We start from the raw sequence: 17,616 nt of genomic DNA, 5'->3' as shown, positions 1-17,616 counted from the left end.
CTGGGGACCAGGGTTCAAATCCTGCCATAGCCGATGATGGAATTTGAACTTAGTTAAAAACAAATTGGGAATGGAGAGTCTAATGATGACTGTGAATCCATTGTTGGAAAAACCCATCTGGTTCACTAATGCGCTGTGGGAAGGAGCTGCCATCCTTACCTGGTCTGGACTACATGTAACTCCAGACCCACAGCAATTTGGTTGCCTATTATCTGCCTACTGGGCAATTAGGGACATGCAATGAGTCCTGGCCCAGCCAGTGATGCCCTCAATCTGTGAGTGAATAAAAAGTCTGTATTACAAAATCCATACTATAACCTGACCTCTGTATTAGATCATGTCCTGAAAACGTTTGGGTGCAGTCAATAAATGGCCTTTTTAAATTGCTGATACGGATTGTACACTTTTTCATGCAATTTGTTTCAAAGTTTGTAAAGCTCCTTTGATCTTTGTGACCTTGTTAATGATGGTACATTTTTGTGAAAATACATGTGGCTCATAATGTGGCTTAAGCAGAGAGTACAGGGTCATTTTCTGTTTTCCTGACCGACATCGCACACTCAAAATAACAGCCATTGTCCTTTCCAAGTTTAACCAGAGACAGCGACTGTATTCTACGCAGAGTTAAATATCTCACTTATTTAAATTACAGCCAAGATGTGTTGGTCCCAGAATAGGGAGCAACTTCCATGTAGATTGTAGTTTTTATATTTATTAACTGTGCTAATATTTTTATGCAATGTATTTGTTAATGGTATATTGAGTTAAAGGCAGCCTTCACAAATTATTTCTGCAAGTTAACATCTTTTCACGCTCTCATCATCATTCTTTGAAGGATGTTTGTAACTCCAGGTAGGTTTTGGTGTGCGCTTGTTGGAAATGGGATATTTTAATGCCTGGGCTTCACATAAACCTGACCAGCCAACTTTCCAACTGGAATTAGGTGGGAGGCAATGAATTGTCAATGCAAGGTAGGTGGGAGCTTGAGTTTCTCACCCTTGGGAGGGAGGGTGAAGGTGGCCACAGCAGGGAAATTATAAACTAGTTTTATTCTGTCCGGACCTCTTCTGATTCTAGCTCCCCCTCGTACTGATTTCCCCAGCCCCCTGTGACAAACCCCGCCCAGGGCAAAGGTGAAAATAGCAGTCACTCCCAGTGATGCCTTACATATGCAGATACCAGTTTTGGGTGGCTATGATAATCACCACTGAGGCATGGTAATAGTTTCCCAGTGGGATGGATGTAATTTTTTTTCCTGCCAGCTATTTAGTCTGGGTGATTGTCAGTGTTACCTGCCTGATTCTAATTCAGTGGGGTGGTGTACCTTATGTACCTGGAGTCCAATTTAGAACTTCCAACTTTTAGAATCCAACCTGGATATCAAGAACCACTCAATGCAGTGACAAAGCGAACAAGTTCCACTCTCACAGCTACCCTGTCCCACACTACCTCATTATCTAATTCAGTCTGTCTCTAGGATGTAAATGTTATCACTGTCTCCCGATCCAGGGTAATTAATGTTTTGGTTACAATTAGTAATGGATAAGGCTACGTGGGAAGCTAGATATCGGAATAGAAAACAGTCTTAGCTACTTCGTGTGCAACCATGCTGTCCCCCTTGGAGTATGTCAGTGATTCAAGAGTCCCTGATCGGAAGATGCCGTTGAGTTGAGATCTAAGTCCTGCTCAGAAGGGTGTGCCAACAGAAGACTCATCATCGTAGCATCTTCCAAAATGTTGCATTTATTTTTATGGAATGTAGCCTTGAATTTATTTGAGATACATTGGAATTTTATTTTGAAAAGTGATGAGCTTACAAAGACGAAGAAGGTGCTGTACTGGTGTGTGCTGCTGTGTAACCATTAGGAGCCCTTGCGGCCAAGTGTCTTTAAGGAGATGGAGCGGGACAGTGCTGACCAGGCTCTCGCTCTCTTCCCATTGGATGTACATGAGTTACCTACCTTTTCATTCTCGAAACCACTCAAACAAAATGGACATCTCGAAGAGTGCATTTCTCACTGGGCATTAGAATAACATTAATTTCTGTGTTACATGGAGTTACCTGACATTAATTTACTGACATATTTGTTTTATGCTATATATCCAACTACAGCAAGATCCTTCTTTTGCATACGTGAGTAATTGAGAATGTTCGATGTGTGTTTATAGCACCAAGTACATACCCTGCACGTAATTGTTGCACAGAGTCGTGATGTTGAGATAAAAGAAGGTGTCACGCACTCCACGGATAATCAGAACAACAACAATAGCACAAAGGGTTGCATGCTGGTTCATTTAAAGTGGTCTCTTATCAGTTAGCAGGCAACATTTTGCCATATTTTTCTTCTGAAACTCAATTAATTCAACTCACAAGTATTATGATAAACAAAACATTTTCAGTTGGAACAATTCTCTCTGTTTTGCTCCTTGCTCAATCTGCAACAGGTCAACAGGTTCACAGTTTTGATTTTGGCCTGGCAATAAACAGCATTGAACAACAAATAAAGGTCACAGCTTCGAGAATCCATTTCAGGGTCATAGTGGGGAAGATGTGACTGTCTTTGATTAGCTGAAGATATACTCAGGGTGTGTGTGTGAGCGTGTGTTTGTGTGAGAGAGAGAGAGTGTGTACGTGTATGTGTGTGTGTGAGAGAGTGTATGTGTGTGTCTGTGAGAGAGTGTGTCTGTGTGTGTATGAGAGAGAGTGTCTGTGTGTGTGAGAGAGAGAGGGAGTGTGTGTGAGAGAGAGTCTGTGTGTGTGAGAGTGTGTGTGTGCACGAGGGAGTGTGTCTGTGTGTGAGAGAGAGAGACAGAATGTGTGTGTGAAAGAGAGTTGTCTGTGTGTGAGAGAGGGAGTGTGTGTGTGAGAGAGTGTCTTTGTGTGTGTGAGAGAGTGTATGTGTGTATATGGGTGTCTGTGTGTGTGTATGAGTGTTTGTGTGTGTGTATGTGTCTGTGAGGTTGTGTGTGTATCTGTGTGTGTGTATGTGTATGTCCGTGTGTGTGTGAGAGTGTGTGTGTATGTGTGTGTGTGAGAGAGACAGTGTGTGTGTGGGTGTGGGTGTGTGTGTGTTTGTGAGAGAGAGAAAAAGTGTGTGTGTATGTCTGTATGTGTGTGTGTGTGAGTGAGAGAGGGAGAATATGTTTGTGTCTGTATGTGTGTTTGTGTGTGTGTGTGTGTGGGAGAGAGTGTGTGTGAGAGAGCGTGTGTGTGCGGGTGTGTGTGTGTGTGCAGATGTGTGAGAGAGAGAGAGTGTGTGTGTGTGAGTGTGAGTGTGCGCCCAGTGATGATTGAGGTTAGACTGAGACACCAACATTCTGATTGGTTTGTGTATGTTGTGTTCTGCCAGGTCATCTTCAATGTGGACCTGACCAGGAAACAGGAGGAAGGCCAAAATGGCTACCACCACCTGGATACAGTCTTGTGGGTTGAATTTGAGTTCAAACAACAAACCAAAATCAGGATTGTTGTGAATTAAAGCCCAAAAACATTGTAACCACCTTAACTGAAGGAATAATATCTGCATGGCTTCAAGCAATGCTCTCAACTGCTGCTTCTGCATTTATCTTCAAATCCTGATTGAACCAGGACCTTTTGGCTTGTGAGCTTGTCGCTATAGTTTGATCATCATTCTTCAGTTGTCTCTCTATGATGCAGATATAAAACTGAAATCTACAATAACATGAGTTTGACATCTTGGTATCTTCTAAACCCTCAGTGTGAAACTAGTGATTTTATCTCATCTCTAACTGAAATGGTGCAATGGTAAACAGTCTTCCCAATTTCATTTGGCCAAGTGCTATTATCACTAGGCTGTAAATCCAGAGGTGCAAGTAATCTTTCCAGGTCATAGCTTCAAATTCTGCCACAGCAAAAAGAACTTGGATTCAATGAAAATCTCGAGTTAAGAATCTAATGAGGACCATTGAACAATTGTTAGTTACCAGGAAAAGAAGGGTAATCTGGGTCACTAATGTCCTTGAGGGAAGGAAACTGCCATCTTTACCTGGTCTAGCCTCCATGTGGCTCCAGACCCACAGCAATGGGACTGACTCTTAACAGCCCTCTGGGTAATCAGGCCTAACCAGCAACCCCTACATCCTGTGATTGGCAATAATGGTAAACAACAACGAGTCAGGTTGGCAATGTTAATCTGCAAATTTTTTTAGCGCTTTTTGACATTAAGGTAATTACTTAACGTAAAACATATTTTTAATAAACTCAACCAGCATCTTCACCCAACATAGTGTGAAAATTAAGGTTCGTTTTTTTTAATGTCAGGTTAATGTTTTGCCATTTGAAACTGAAGAATTTTAAACAAAAGCATTTGATTTCAAAGAGTACGCAAGTCCAAAGGTGGCTTGCCCCAGTGGTATAATGTTAAATAAATAACATTCAGACTGGGAGTCCAGGAGTTCCCACGATCAATCCCAAGTCCATTCTAAATCCGTCCAGCTGCACTGGCAGATGGGATAGTACCATTGGCAGAAATGGGGATTTAAAACTGTTCAGACTCTGGTTGATAATGATCAGCCCAGTGTGAATGAGAATCTGAATAGGTTTGGCTATGACCCATTGTTGAATCTCCATCCCAAACTCTGGCATGAAATGGGGCTAATCTTTCATAATCAGTAGGAGGATATCCTCCCTGAGATTTTTTTATTCACTCATGGATGTGGGTGTCACCGGCTGGGCCCAGCATTTATTACCCATCCCTAGTTGTCCCTTGAGAAGGTGGGGTGAGCTGCCTTCTTGAACCGCTGCAATCCATGTGCTGTAGGTAGACCCACAATTCCCTTAGAGAGGAATTCCAGTATTCTGACCCAGTGACAGTGAAGAAACGGTGATATATTTGGGCTGAGAGGTGGCGTATGGAGTTTAATACGGAAAAATGTGAGGTGATTCAGTTTGGAAGGAGCAACAAGAATACAGAGTACTGGGCTAATGGTAAGATTCTTGGTAGTGTAAATGAGCATAGAAATCTCGGTGTCCATGTACATAGATCCCTGAAAGTTGCCACCCAGGTTGATAGGGTTGTTAAGAAGGCATATGGTGTATGAGCTTTTATTGGTAGAGGGATTGAGTTTTAGATCCATGAGGTCATGCTGCAGCTGTACAAAACTCTGGTGTGGCCACACTTGGAGTATTGCATACAGTTCTGGTCACTGCATTATAGGAAGGATGTGGAAGCTTTGGAAAGGGTTCAGAAGAGATTTGCAAGGATGTGGCCTGGTTTGGAGGGAAGGTCTTAGGTGGAAAGGACTTGAGGCTGTTTTTGTTGGAGAGAAGAAGGTTGAGAGGTGACTTAATTGAGACGTATAAGATAATCAGAGGGTTAGATAGGGTGGACAGTGAGAACCTTTTCAGATGGTGATAGTTAGCAGAAGGGGACATAGCTTTAAACTGAGGGGTGATAGATCTAGAATAGATGTCAGAGATAGTTTCTTTACTCAGAGTGGTAGGGGCATGGAACAAACTGTCTGCGACAGTAGTGGACTTGCCAACTTTAAGGGCATTTAAATGGGCATTGGATAGACATCTGGATGAGACTGAAATAGTGTAGGGTAGATAGGCTTCAGATTGGTATCACAGGTCAGCGCAACATCGAGGGCTGAATGGCCTGTGCTGTGCTGGAACGTTCTCTGAATCTGTATTTCCAAGTCAGGATGGTCAGTAGCCTGGGGGGGGGATCTTGCAGGGGGTGGTGTTCCATGTATCTGCTGCTGTTGCCCTTCTCGATGGAAGTGGTTGTGGGTTTGGAAGGTGCTGTCTGAGGATCTTTGGTGAACTTTTGAGGTACATCTGCTACTGAGCGTCAGTGGTGGAGGGAGTGGATCTTTTTGGATGTGGTGTCAGTCAAGTGGGGGCTGCTTTGTCCTGGATGGTGGTGTCAAGCTTCTTGAGTGTTGTTGGGGCTACACCCATCCAGGCAGGTGGGGAGTATTCCATCACACTCTCGACTTGTGCCTTGTAGATGGGGGTCACTATCTTCTGGAAAGAATAGGAAGAAATTGGGAAGAAGTGTTTACAACAACTTGGTCATCAAAATGATAAACCCGTAAATCATTGCTGCACCGTTTTAAATGACAAACATGAATTTTAAAGAAAAATGGTAATTCTTATCATAGCTTGATGCTGCTGCAAATCTTTCAGCTTTGGCAGGGCCGTGGTGTGACTCACTCTTCTTATATTTTGGTTTAACCGATTGTAACCGATGTGGCACCGGTGTGTTTTGTTAATCATTTCATCAGGTTCCAGTGTTCATTTTCTCTGCGCCAAAAAACATGAAGATGATTAACATCCTTTCGAAAATGCTGTTTAATTGCTGGCTGCAATTTGATATATAACTCAGTTATGTTTGTTTCAGACAAGCAACTATGGAAAACATAATCTTTTAAAACATTGCCATGTCTTTTAATGCATGTCGTTGCTCATCCTCTTCCTAATAACCAATTAAAAACTCTACGAGATATACTTAGTAAATAAAGAAAAGGTTCATGAACAGAACAGTTACACAATATCTCACTGAGGATTCTGTGTGAACACAGTGGGACAGGGAGTAGATGTTTAAACAGAGACACTTCCTACAGGATGGTGCTGGTGTGAACGGATGTGACTGTGGAATAATTATGTCGAATCCTGGAAGGACACCGTGCTGTAGGTGGAAGGCTGTAGGCAAAGCCGGCACTGTGGAGATATCCTGCAGGATGTTTAAATCTTCTTAAAACAACCAACACAGGAGGCAACTGCCTGTGCAGAAGGCATTTTAGTAACTTGTGGTTTCCAGTAATTGCAAGGTCCTTCTGGAATTCTGACTAGCAGAGGTGAAAAATAAACACTCATTATTTTAATAATGGATTGTCATTTGTGTGTGGGTAATATTCCAGGGCTCACTTAACACTGATGGGTGAAGCAGAAGCTGATTTGATATTATTATGCAGATTTCTGATTAGAAAACCATTCGACAAACACTGGGGGGATGTTTCAATCGAAAAGCAGATTGCTGCGGGTGTTGGAGGGCTAAAGTAAAATCGGAAAATGAAGAAAGAAACAAGAGTTAATATTTCAATTTGTTTCATCAAAACTGTGAAAGGTTTAGGGATGCCACAGGGAGTGGTGGGAGTGCAGGGGTTTGGAGTGAAGGTGGTAGGTGAGGGACTAAGGGAGGGAGCAGGTCTGTGTTGAGGTGAACGAGAGAGAGAGGGGAATGGATGACAGAAGAGTGGGTGGCGGGGAAAGATGCAAAACAAAATGAGATCAGAGTACATTTTCTGCCATCTGAAAGCAAAAAAAAACAGGGAAGCAAAACAGAACTTGCATAAAAAGAAACAAAAAGTGAGCAAATGGGGGAAGATGGCAGCGATTTGAGTCCGAAGTTATTGAATCCGTGAAGCTGTGACATGTCTTGTCAAAAGACGAGACGCTGCACCTCAAACTGACATTGAACTTCACTGGAGCAGCCAAGGCCAGAGAGTCAGCATGGGTCTTTTGTGGCACAGTGGTAGTGTTCCTACCTCTGAGGCAGGAGGTATGGGTTCATGCCTCACCTGCTCCAGAGGTGTGTGTGATAATGTGCCTGAACAGGTAGATCAGAGAATATCCAAACAGCTCAGTGTGAGAGCCCATGGAAGATGAATTTTCAATATCTTCTGGCTCTCACCCTTTCCCAGACCTTCCTTTTGACCTTGTCTCATCCCCCCCACCCCCCTCCCAAAACAATCTTATTCAAAACCTAATCATGTTTTTAACTATTCCCACTTCTAATGAACTAGAACTGTTTGACTTGGTTTCTCTCTGTCTCTCCAGAGTTACCAGGCCAGCTGAGTTTCTCTGGGACATTGTTTTTACAACAGAACCAGTCTAACCCAGAGTGACTGTAGCTCATTACTGATTGGAGCAAAGCTGCCAGGAGTTAGCACAGGGCTCTGTGCCCTCATCACTCATTGGCTAATGAGACTGACTCTGATCCATCTTAAATTTAGGGGGAACTTGAGAAGCAACTCCTTCAAGCTAACCCCATCCTGGAAGCCTTTGGCAATGCAAAGACAGTGAAAAATGACAACTCGTCTCGATTTGTGAGTATTCCGTTTTCAGTTTTCGGGCTTGGCTCAGTTTGCAGTTTCCGTGATCGTACACACCTCTCAATGAGAATGACAGGCCGTGATAAAAATGTTAGCTCACGCTGGGACTGGCTGCAGTTCCTGAGACCTGGTATCTCAGTAAGATGCAACCACCACAAACCGCTGGACCCTGTGCTGAAATGGGCAGCTGGTGGTCAGTGCCTTCAGCAATGCTTTGAGATTTCAACATGGAGCTAAAATGTACCAATTATTTCTGAAGCAGAATAGCAGTTGTATTAGTCCTTTACCAGTCAGATAATATTCAGGAGAATTGTCCCAAAGGTATGGCATGACAGGGAAATGGAACTTACTGAGAATTTCTGCTTCTTGTTTGTAAGTTGCTTTACATTAATTCAAGAATATATTCTGCAATAACAGCCAGAGAAAAGCTGTTGAAAGCTCTGTAGGTGTGATAGAGCCAGAGTGTGTTGTGTCCAATGAATGTGTTTTGTACTTTCACTAAAAGCAATGGTGTCAATTGCCTAGAATCCCATGATCAGGTTTCAATGATATTTCTAGTGTCTTCTCCTTCTCCACCATCATGATGTAACAGACATGTCTGGAGGCTGCAGTGATCCCCTAAACAATGCTATCAGGAGCTCTTTGCTATTGGTTGAGCAAGGTCAGGGATGTAGGTATTAGGCCAAGTCTGTCCCAAGAGGGCCTCAGGGCCAGACACATAAAGAGCCAAACGTCTCTCTGTCTGTGGTGGGAGAGAGCTTCAGCAGAAAGATTGTCCCAGTCACCCAGATCTGACCCTATCCCAGTGCATGTGTACATGATCCTATCCCAGTGTGTGTATATATGTCCCTATCCCAGTGTGTATATGACCCTATCCCAGTGTGTATATGACCCTATCCCAATGTATATATGACCCTATCCCAGTGTGTGTATATGTCCCTATCCCAGTGTGTGTGTATATGACCCTATCCCAGTGTGAGTACATGACCCTATCCCAGAGTGTGTGTATATGACCCTATCCCAGTGTGTGTATATGACCCTATCCCAGTGTGTATGTATATGACCCTATCCCAGTGTGCATATATGACCCTATCCCAGAGTGTGTGTATATGACCCTATCCCAGTGTGTGTGTATATGACCCTATCCCAGTGTGTGTATATGACCCTATCCCAGTGTGTGTGTATATGACCCTATCCCAGTGTGTGTATATGACCCTATCCCAGAGTGTGCGTATGTGACCCTATCCCAGTGTGTATGTACATGACCCTATCCCAGAGTGTGTGTATGTGACCCTATCCCAGAGTGTGTGTATGTGACCCTATCCCAGTGTGTGTGTATGTGACCCTATCCCAGTGTGTGTGTATGTGACCCTATCCCAGTGTGTGTATATGACCCTATCCCAGTGTGTATATGACCCTATCCCAGTGTGTGTATATGACCCTATCCCAGAGTGTGTGTATATGACCCTATCCCAGTGTGTATATGACCCTATCCCAGTGTGTGTATATGACCCTATCCCAGAGTGTGTGTATGTGACCCTATCCCAGTGTGTGTATATGGCCCTATCCCAGAGTGTGTGTATATGACCCTATCCCAGAGTGTGCGTATGTGACCCTATCCCAGTGTGCGTATATGACCCTATCCAAGTGTATATATGACCCTATCCCAGTGTGTATGTACATGACCCTATCCCAGAGTGTGTGTATGTGACCCTATCCCAGAGTGTGTGTATGTGACCCTATCCCAGTGTGTGTGTATGTGGCCCTATCCCAGTGTGTGTATATGACCCTATCCCAGTGTGTATATGACCCTATCCCAGTGTGTGTATATGACCCTATCCCAGAGTGTGTGTATATGACCCTATCCCAGTGTGTGTATATGACCCTATCCCAGTGTGTGGATATGACCCTATCCCAGAGTGTGTGTATATGACCCTATCCCAGTGTGTATGTATATGACCCTATCCCAGTGTGTGTATGTGACCCTATCCCAGAGTGTGTGTATGTGACCCTATCCCAGTGTGTGTATGTGACCCTATCCCAGTGTATATATGACCCTATCCCAGTGTGTATGTACATGACCCTATCCAAGTGTATATATGACCCTATCCCAGTGTGTGTATATGACCCTATCCCCGTGTGTGTATATGACCCTATCCCAGTGTGTGTATATGACCCTATCCCAGTGTGTGTGTATATGACCCTATCCCAGTGTGTGTGTATATGACCCTATCCCAGTGTGTGTGTATATGACCCTATCAGTGTGTGTGTATATGACCCTATCCCAGTGTGTGTATGTGATCCTATCCCAGTGTGTGTATATGACCCTATCCCAGTGTGCGTATATGACCCTATCCCAGAGTGTGTGTATATGACCCTATCCCAGTGTGTGTATATGACCCTATCCCAGAGTGTGTGTATATGACCCTATCCCAGTGTGTGTATATGACCCTATCCCAGTGTGTGTATATGACCCTATCCCAGAGTGTGTGTATATGACCCTATCCCAGTGTGCGTATGTGACCCTATCCCAGTGTGTGTGTATATGACCCTATCCCAGAGTGTGTGTATGTGACCCTATCCCAGAGTGTGTGTATATGACCCTATCCCAGTGTGTGTATATGACCCTATCCCAGTGTGCGTATATGACCCTATCCCAGTGTGTGTGTATATGACCCTATCCCAGTGTGTGTATATGACCCTATCCCAGTGTGTGTATATGACCCTATCCCAGTGTGTGTGTATATGACCCTATACCAGAGTGTGTGCATGTGACCCTATCCCAGTGTGTGTATATGCCCTATCCCAGTGTGTGTATATGACCCTATCCCAGTGTGTGTGTATGTGACCCTATACCAGAGTGTGTGCATGTGACCCTATCCCAGTGTGCGTATATGACCCTATCCCAGTGTGCGTATATGACCCTATCCCAGTGTGTGTGTATATGACCCTATCCCAGTGTGTGTGTATATGACCCTATCCCAGTGTGTGTATATGACCCTATCCCAGTGTGTGTATATGACCCTATCCCAGTGTGTGTGTATATGACCCTATACCAGAGTGTGTGCATGTGACCCTATCCCAGTGTGTGTATATGCCCTATCCCAGTGTGTGTATATGACCCTATCCCAGTGTGTGTATATGACCCTATCCCAGTGTGCGTATATGACCCTATCCAAGTGTATATATGACCCTATCCCAGTGTGTGTGTATATATGACCCTATCCAAGTGTATATATGACCCTATCCCAGTGTGTATGTATATGACCCTATCCCAGTGTGTGTATATGACCCTATCCCAGTGTGTGTATATGACCCTATCCCAGTGTGTGTGTATATGACCCTATCCCAGAGTGTGCGTATGTGACCCTATACCAGAGTGTGTGCATGTGACCCTATCCCAGAGTGTGTGTATATGCCCTATCCCAGTGTGTGTATATGACCCTATCCCAGTGTGTGTGTATGACCCTATCCCAGTGTGTGCGTATATGACCCTATCCCAGTGTGCGTGTATATGACCCTATCCCAGAGTGTGTGTATATGACCCTATCCAAGTGTATATATGACCCTATCCCAGTGTGTGTGTATATGACCCTATCCAAGTGTATATATGACCCTATCCCAGTGTGTGCGTATATGACCCTATCCCAGAGTGTATGTATATGACCCTATCCCAGTGTGCGTATATGACCCTATCCCAGAGTGTGCGTATGTGACCCTATCCCAGTGTGCATGTATATGACCCTATCCCAGAGTGTGTGTATATGACCCTATCCCAGTGTGTGTGTATATGACCCTATACCAGAGTGTGTGCATGTGACCCTATCCCAGAGTGTGTGTATATGCCCTATCCCAGTGTGTGTATATGACCCTATCCCAGTGTGTGTATATGACCCTATCCCAGTGTGCGTATATGACCCTATCCAAGTGTATATATGACCCTATCCCAGTGTGTGTGTATATGACCCTATCCAAGTGTATATATGACCCTATCCCAGTGTGTGTGTATGACCCTATCCCAGTGTGTGTGTATATGACCCTATCCCAGTGTGTGTGTATATGACCCTATCCCAGAGTGTGCGTATGTGACCCTATCCCAGTGTGCATGTATATGACCCTATCCCAGAGTGTGTGTATATGACCCTATCCCAGTGTGTGTGTATGACCCTATCCCAGTGTGCGTATATGACCCTATCCCAGTGTGTGTGTATATGACCCTATCCCAGTGTGTGTGTATATGACCCTATCCCAGAGTGTGCGTATGTGACCCTATCCCAGTGTGCATGTATATGACCCTATCCAAGTGTATATATGACCCTATCCCAGTGTGTGTGTATATGACCCTATCCCAGTGTGTGTATATGACCCTATCCAAGCGTATATATGACCCTATCCCAGAGTGTGTGTATATGACCCTATCCCCGTGTGTGTGTATATGACCCTATCCCAGTGTGCGTATATGACCCTATCCCAGAGTGTGTGTATGTGACCCTATCCCAGTGTGTGTATATGACCCTATCCCAGTGTGTGTGTATGACCCTATCCCAGTGTGCGTATGTGACCCTATCCCAGTGTGCATGTATATGACCCTATCCAAGTGTATATATGACCCTATCACAGTGTGTGTATATATGACCCTATCCCCATTGTATATGACCCTATCCCAGTGTGTGTGTATATGACCCTATCCCAGTGTGTGTGTATATGTCCCTATCCCAGTGCGTGTATATGACCTTATGCTAGTGAGTATGTATATGACCCTATCCCAGTGTGTGTATATAACCCTATGCCAGTGTGTTAGTATATGACCCTATCCCAATGTGTGTATATGATCCTATCCTCATGTGTATATGACCCTATCCCAGTGTGTGTATGACCCTATCACAGTGTGTGTGTATATGACCCTATCCCCATGTGTATATGACCCTATCCCAGTGTGTGTGTATGACCCTCTCCCACTGTATGACCCTGTCCCAGTGTGTGTGTATATGACCCTATCCCCATGTGTGTATGACCCTATCCCCGTGTGTATATGGCCCTATCCCAGTGTGTGTGTATGACCCTCTCCCACTCTATGACCCTGTCCCAGTGTGTGTGTGTGTATATGACCCTATCCCCGTGTGTGTATATGGCCTTATCCCAGTGTGTGTGTATATGACCCTATCCCAGTGTGTGTGTATATGACCCTATCCCAGTGTGTATATGGCCTTATCCCAGTGTCTGTGTATATGACCCTATCCCAGTGTGTGTGTATATGAACCTATCACAGTGCATGTGTGTGAAAGATCAAAGTCATTACATGTAATGCAATCTTCAAAATAGCCGAAAACGTAACAGAAACACATTATTGGAAACAAAGTAATGGATTCCTGATTAATCTTATGATGGAAAATCCAATCTGTCAGTGAAAATGTCATGGAAATTTAAACCATTAATGAAATGTAAGGTAACATCAGAGTGTGCACACATCACACGGGGATTCTCCAGTTATTCTGTTCCATGTGATCATGATCTCTGCCATCCCTGCAACATTCATTTGCAACAACTTTGTGAATATTGCAGCTTAGAGACAGACACTTGATTGGAAACCGATCTGCTGGCTGCATTCTTAAAATGTCATATCTCCACAAACAACATTCAGTCCACTCATCTTGCAGAGGGAACTTCCCACACATAGCAGTAATTTCAACAACAACAAGATCAAGTTAATCCACTAAAGGCTGGAAGCATTCCAACCTTTACAGTCTCCACATAATCCATCAAACTGCCTCCCACCCACTCCGAGTTGAGATGCGGAGGAATAGATATGATGGAATTGCTATAACTCGAGATAACCATTGGGGCTTTTGCACAGAATGGAAAGTTCTGACCAGCAAGGCCAGAATGTGCATTTATCTTGAGCATTCACACTCAGTTTTCATCACCGTGAAATCCACGTTAGTGCAGCTCTGAACTTTGCAACACTGTGACAGATGTGCAGTTCTGTTGTCACTGTGTCCTAAAGTGCTTATATAATTGTGTTCTGTATCTGTTGACCCTCGATTGACTGAAGGCTGAATTAATAGATACTCTGTGAACAATGCGGCAAATAAACAACAAACAGTGATAGTGACGCTGTTTATTTTGCTTAATCCTTAACGGACAGCGATTGTACACAATATAAAACCTGACTGTTTGTATCTCATTTTCAACAGGGAAAATTCATCCGGATCAATTTTGATGTCACTGGTTATATTGTTGGAGCAAATATTGACACTTGTATCCTTAAAAGAGAAAAAGGTTTGGAATTTTTAACAAGAAAGACATAATCAGGTAACCTACTGCAGTGAAAGTACCCTCAAGAAGGTAAAGGTAATGGTACAGGAACTCCACAAAACCTGAGACAGACTGACAGTGACGCCAATCTCTGCACTCATTGAGGTGGGCATGTTCACTCCGTTTGGAGGGCCTACCCACTGAGAGTTTTGTTGCTGGGAGTTTCAGTAATATTTACCCTTCACCTTCATGTCTGTTTGGAACTTCAATGAGTTCATTGCTACCCTGAGACCTACCTTCACATAAGGCAGAAATTATGCAGAGGAACATGTGATGTAAGCTTGACTTCCCATTCTCAATAACACCATATTGGAGCAAGAACAGAAAATGCAGGAGAAACTCAGCAGCTCTGACAGGATCTGTGGAGAAAGAGTGATAAAGACAGACCTACTGAGTTTCTCCAACAATTGCTGCTTTTGTTTCAAGTCTGCAGCTTCCATAGTTCTTTGTTTTTTGTTGACGATATTAAAGCATACTCATTAAAGGATTGGTGAAGGCAGCTCACACCTGTTTTATGTGGGTGGAGCTAACATGCTATACATATGTTGGATTCTCCTTTCTTTGGTTCAAGACAAGATGGGATTGGTAAATGGAAAGTCGCGGTAGAATAAAAGGTAATCTCTTTTGTCGAATTTCTTTTAATTGTAGTGCAGCCAGAACCAGCAGAGGGTATCAGAGGGACACACTGCTATCTAACAGGGAGGTGACGCTCTTGTGGTATACCCATGGGTTGTTAATCCAGAGACTCAGGTGATGGGAGTTGGGTTCAAATCACATCATGGCAGATGGTGGAATATAAATTCAATGAGGAGTTTAATGATGACAATAAATCCATTGTCAATTGTTGGGGGAAACCCCATTAATATGCTTTAGGGAAGGAATCTGCCATCTTTACTCTGGTCTGGCTTTTGTGTGACTCCAGACCCACAGCAATGTCACTGACTCATAACTACCCTCTGGGATGGGCAATGAGTGCTGACCCAGCACACATCTCCGTGAATGTCCTTTGAAAAATATATCACTGTTCTGTTCATCAAGTGAGATGAGGTGCTGTTTGATCAACGGCACAAAGTGATTGCTCACTGTACTGGGACTGTACTGGCACTACACTGGAACTGTACTGGTCCATGCGGCTCCTGGCAGCTGGTGGAGATTCAGGGATAATAACAATGTCTGTAATATCCACGTGTTTGTCCCCTGACCTCCATCCAGAGTTTATCTGATTTCCTTTTCAAATTATTGTCAAATAATCCCTCCTGCCTCCATCCTGCTACATTGCAATTCCAGGATATTGATGCTGACTGCGTGCTGTCCACTCTCTGCCTCAGACTCTTCCTGTCTGTCCTGTCCAGAACCTTAAATCTGTCTCCCTCTGGTGCCTGTTTGGCAAATGAGAACGGGAATCTTTGTCTTTTGGAAATGCATTGTACACCTGGATTAAGTCCCTCCTCAATCTCCTTTGCTCCAAGGAAAACAACAACAGTTTTCCAAACTGAATTTTGTCGCTAAGTTTCCTCCCCATTTGAACCATTCTGGTAAATGCCCTCTGCAGCCTCTGATATCCTTTCTAACGGGCAGAGATCAGAACTGGGTGCAATATTCCAGCTGGAGCTTAACTGGACCTTTATAAAAAGTCAACAAAACCCCCTGCTTTTTACTCAGTACCTCTATGTATGAAATATCAGATCCTAAACTCCCATCTGCTTCGCTAACTACTTTCTCAATATCCCCTGTCACTTTCAAAGATCTGTACATATGCGACAATGGGATTCTCTGTCCTTGAATACTGTAAATGTGTGTCATAAACTCTTGATTGCCTCTCCCTATCTCTTCAGGGAAACTGTATCACATCATATTTCTTTGTGTTAAACTCCATATGCCACTTGTCCGCTCCTTCTGCCATTCTACCAATATCCTGTTGGTACTGTTGGCATGATTGGAATCATCTTTAATGTTTACCATACCTGCAAATTCAATATAATCGGCTATTTTTACAAGGTATTCTAAAATCCAAGACATTTCTACATAGAAACAACAGCCCCAGCAATGAACCTTGGGGAATGCCATCCTTCAATGTGAAAAATATCATTTCCCACAATTCGCTGTCCTATGTTCATGAGCACGAATCCTTTTACTGTGACAACACTGAGGTAGACAACTGAACCAAGTGGTTTTTCTACCTCTGTATTTGCAACACAGTGAAATTAAAACTTTTAAAGGTGCTCAAAATTGACCACTGTGGTTCCTAACCAGACTTTTGAATAACCAATCCCAGAATGTTCAATTTCTAATACCAATTGGTTTCTTGAACAAAAGACTTAGCAACTTATAAATGATAGAGTAACTTTAGCAAAAATTAAACAACAAAGTAATTGAATTGGTCTCTCCTTAAAACTCAGAAATCTTTGGCTTCAGCATGATTCACACAGTTAACAGACAGGCACATACAAACACAGAAAATAACAAACTGGCCAATTACTGAACTGGTTTTCAGCATGTGTTGTCCCAAAGGCATAGCTGATGGTTTTTCAGTTGGTATTGTGAAGATTTCGATCAGTTCACTCAGATAAAGGCAGTAATATTTATTACTTTGTTTTCTATTCTTTGAGCTTCCAAGAGCTGCTCATGGAAGGTTAAGCAGGGAACTTTCACATCTTCATGCTGTAGTACCAGTAGCCAGATTACCTCTCACAAAAAGCAGCATCCCAATTCAAACTCTGACCACTCCAGACAGACTGGCCATCTTCTCCACAAGATGGGCGGCATGGTGGCACAGTGGTTAGCACTGCTGCCTCACAGCACCAGAGACCCGGGTTCAATTCCCGCCTCAGGCGACTCTCTGTGTGGAGTTTGTACATTCTCCCCATGTCTGCGTGGGTTTCCTCCGGGTGCTCCGGTTTCCTCCCACAATCCAAAAATGTGCAGGTTAGGTGTATTGGCCATGTTAAATTGCCCGTAGTGCTAGGTGAAGGGGAATGAGTCTGGGTGGGTTGTGCTTCGGTGTGGACTTGTTGGGCCAAAGGGCCTGTTTCCACACTGTAAGTAATCTAATCTGTTTCCGTGCTGCATGTCTCCATGATTCTATGACTGCTGCTAATTTGTACCCAGTAAACAGCAACATGACAATAACCAGATCATCTGTTTTCTGCCATTGATTGAGGGTTGTATATTGGCCTGGACACTGGGGAGACATCCCTGATGAAGAACTTATGCGAGAAA

At 43.7% G+C, this 17,616-nt stretch overlaps 1 protein-coding gene across 4 annotated transcripts in view; it reads left to right on the top strand.

The window, feature by feature from the left end:
• myh11b (myosin, heavy chain 11b, smooth muscle) overlaps positions 1 to 17,616 on the top strand; it is a 187,316-nt gene that overhangs the window by 95,157 nt on the left and 74,543 nt on the right. For 3 of the 4 annotated variants that reach the window (XM_072560158.1, XM_072560159.1, XM_072560161.1), the window contains exons 6-8: positions 2,114 to 2,134; positions 7,984 to 8,076; positions 14,277 to 14,340. In XM_072560158.1, the coding sequence (XP_072416259.1) occupies positions 2,114 to 2,134; positions 7,984 to 8,076; positions 14,277 to 14,340 (178 nt within the window). The remainder of the gene's footprint in view (positions 1 to 2,113; positions 2,135 to 7,983; positions 8,077 to 14,276; positions 14,341 to 17,616) is intronic. The other variant, XM_072560160.1, reaches the window with a different exon arrangement.

This window comes from Chiloscyllium punctatum, chromosome 40 (genome assembly GCF_047496795.1).
Source record: "Chiloscyllium punctatum isolate Juve2018m chromosome 40, sChiPun1.3, whole genome shotgun sequence".
Classification (NCBI taxonomy): domain Eukaryota; kingdom Metazoa; phylum Chordata; class Chondrichthyes; order Orectolobiformes; family Hemiscylliidae; genus Chiloscyllium; species Chiloscyllium punctatum.
This window is presented reverse-complemented; position numbering and strand designations above follow the sequence as displayed.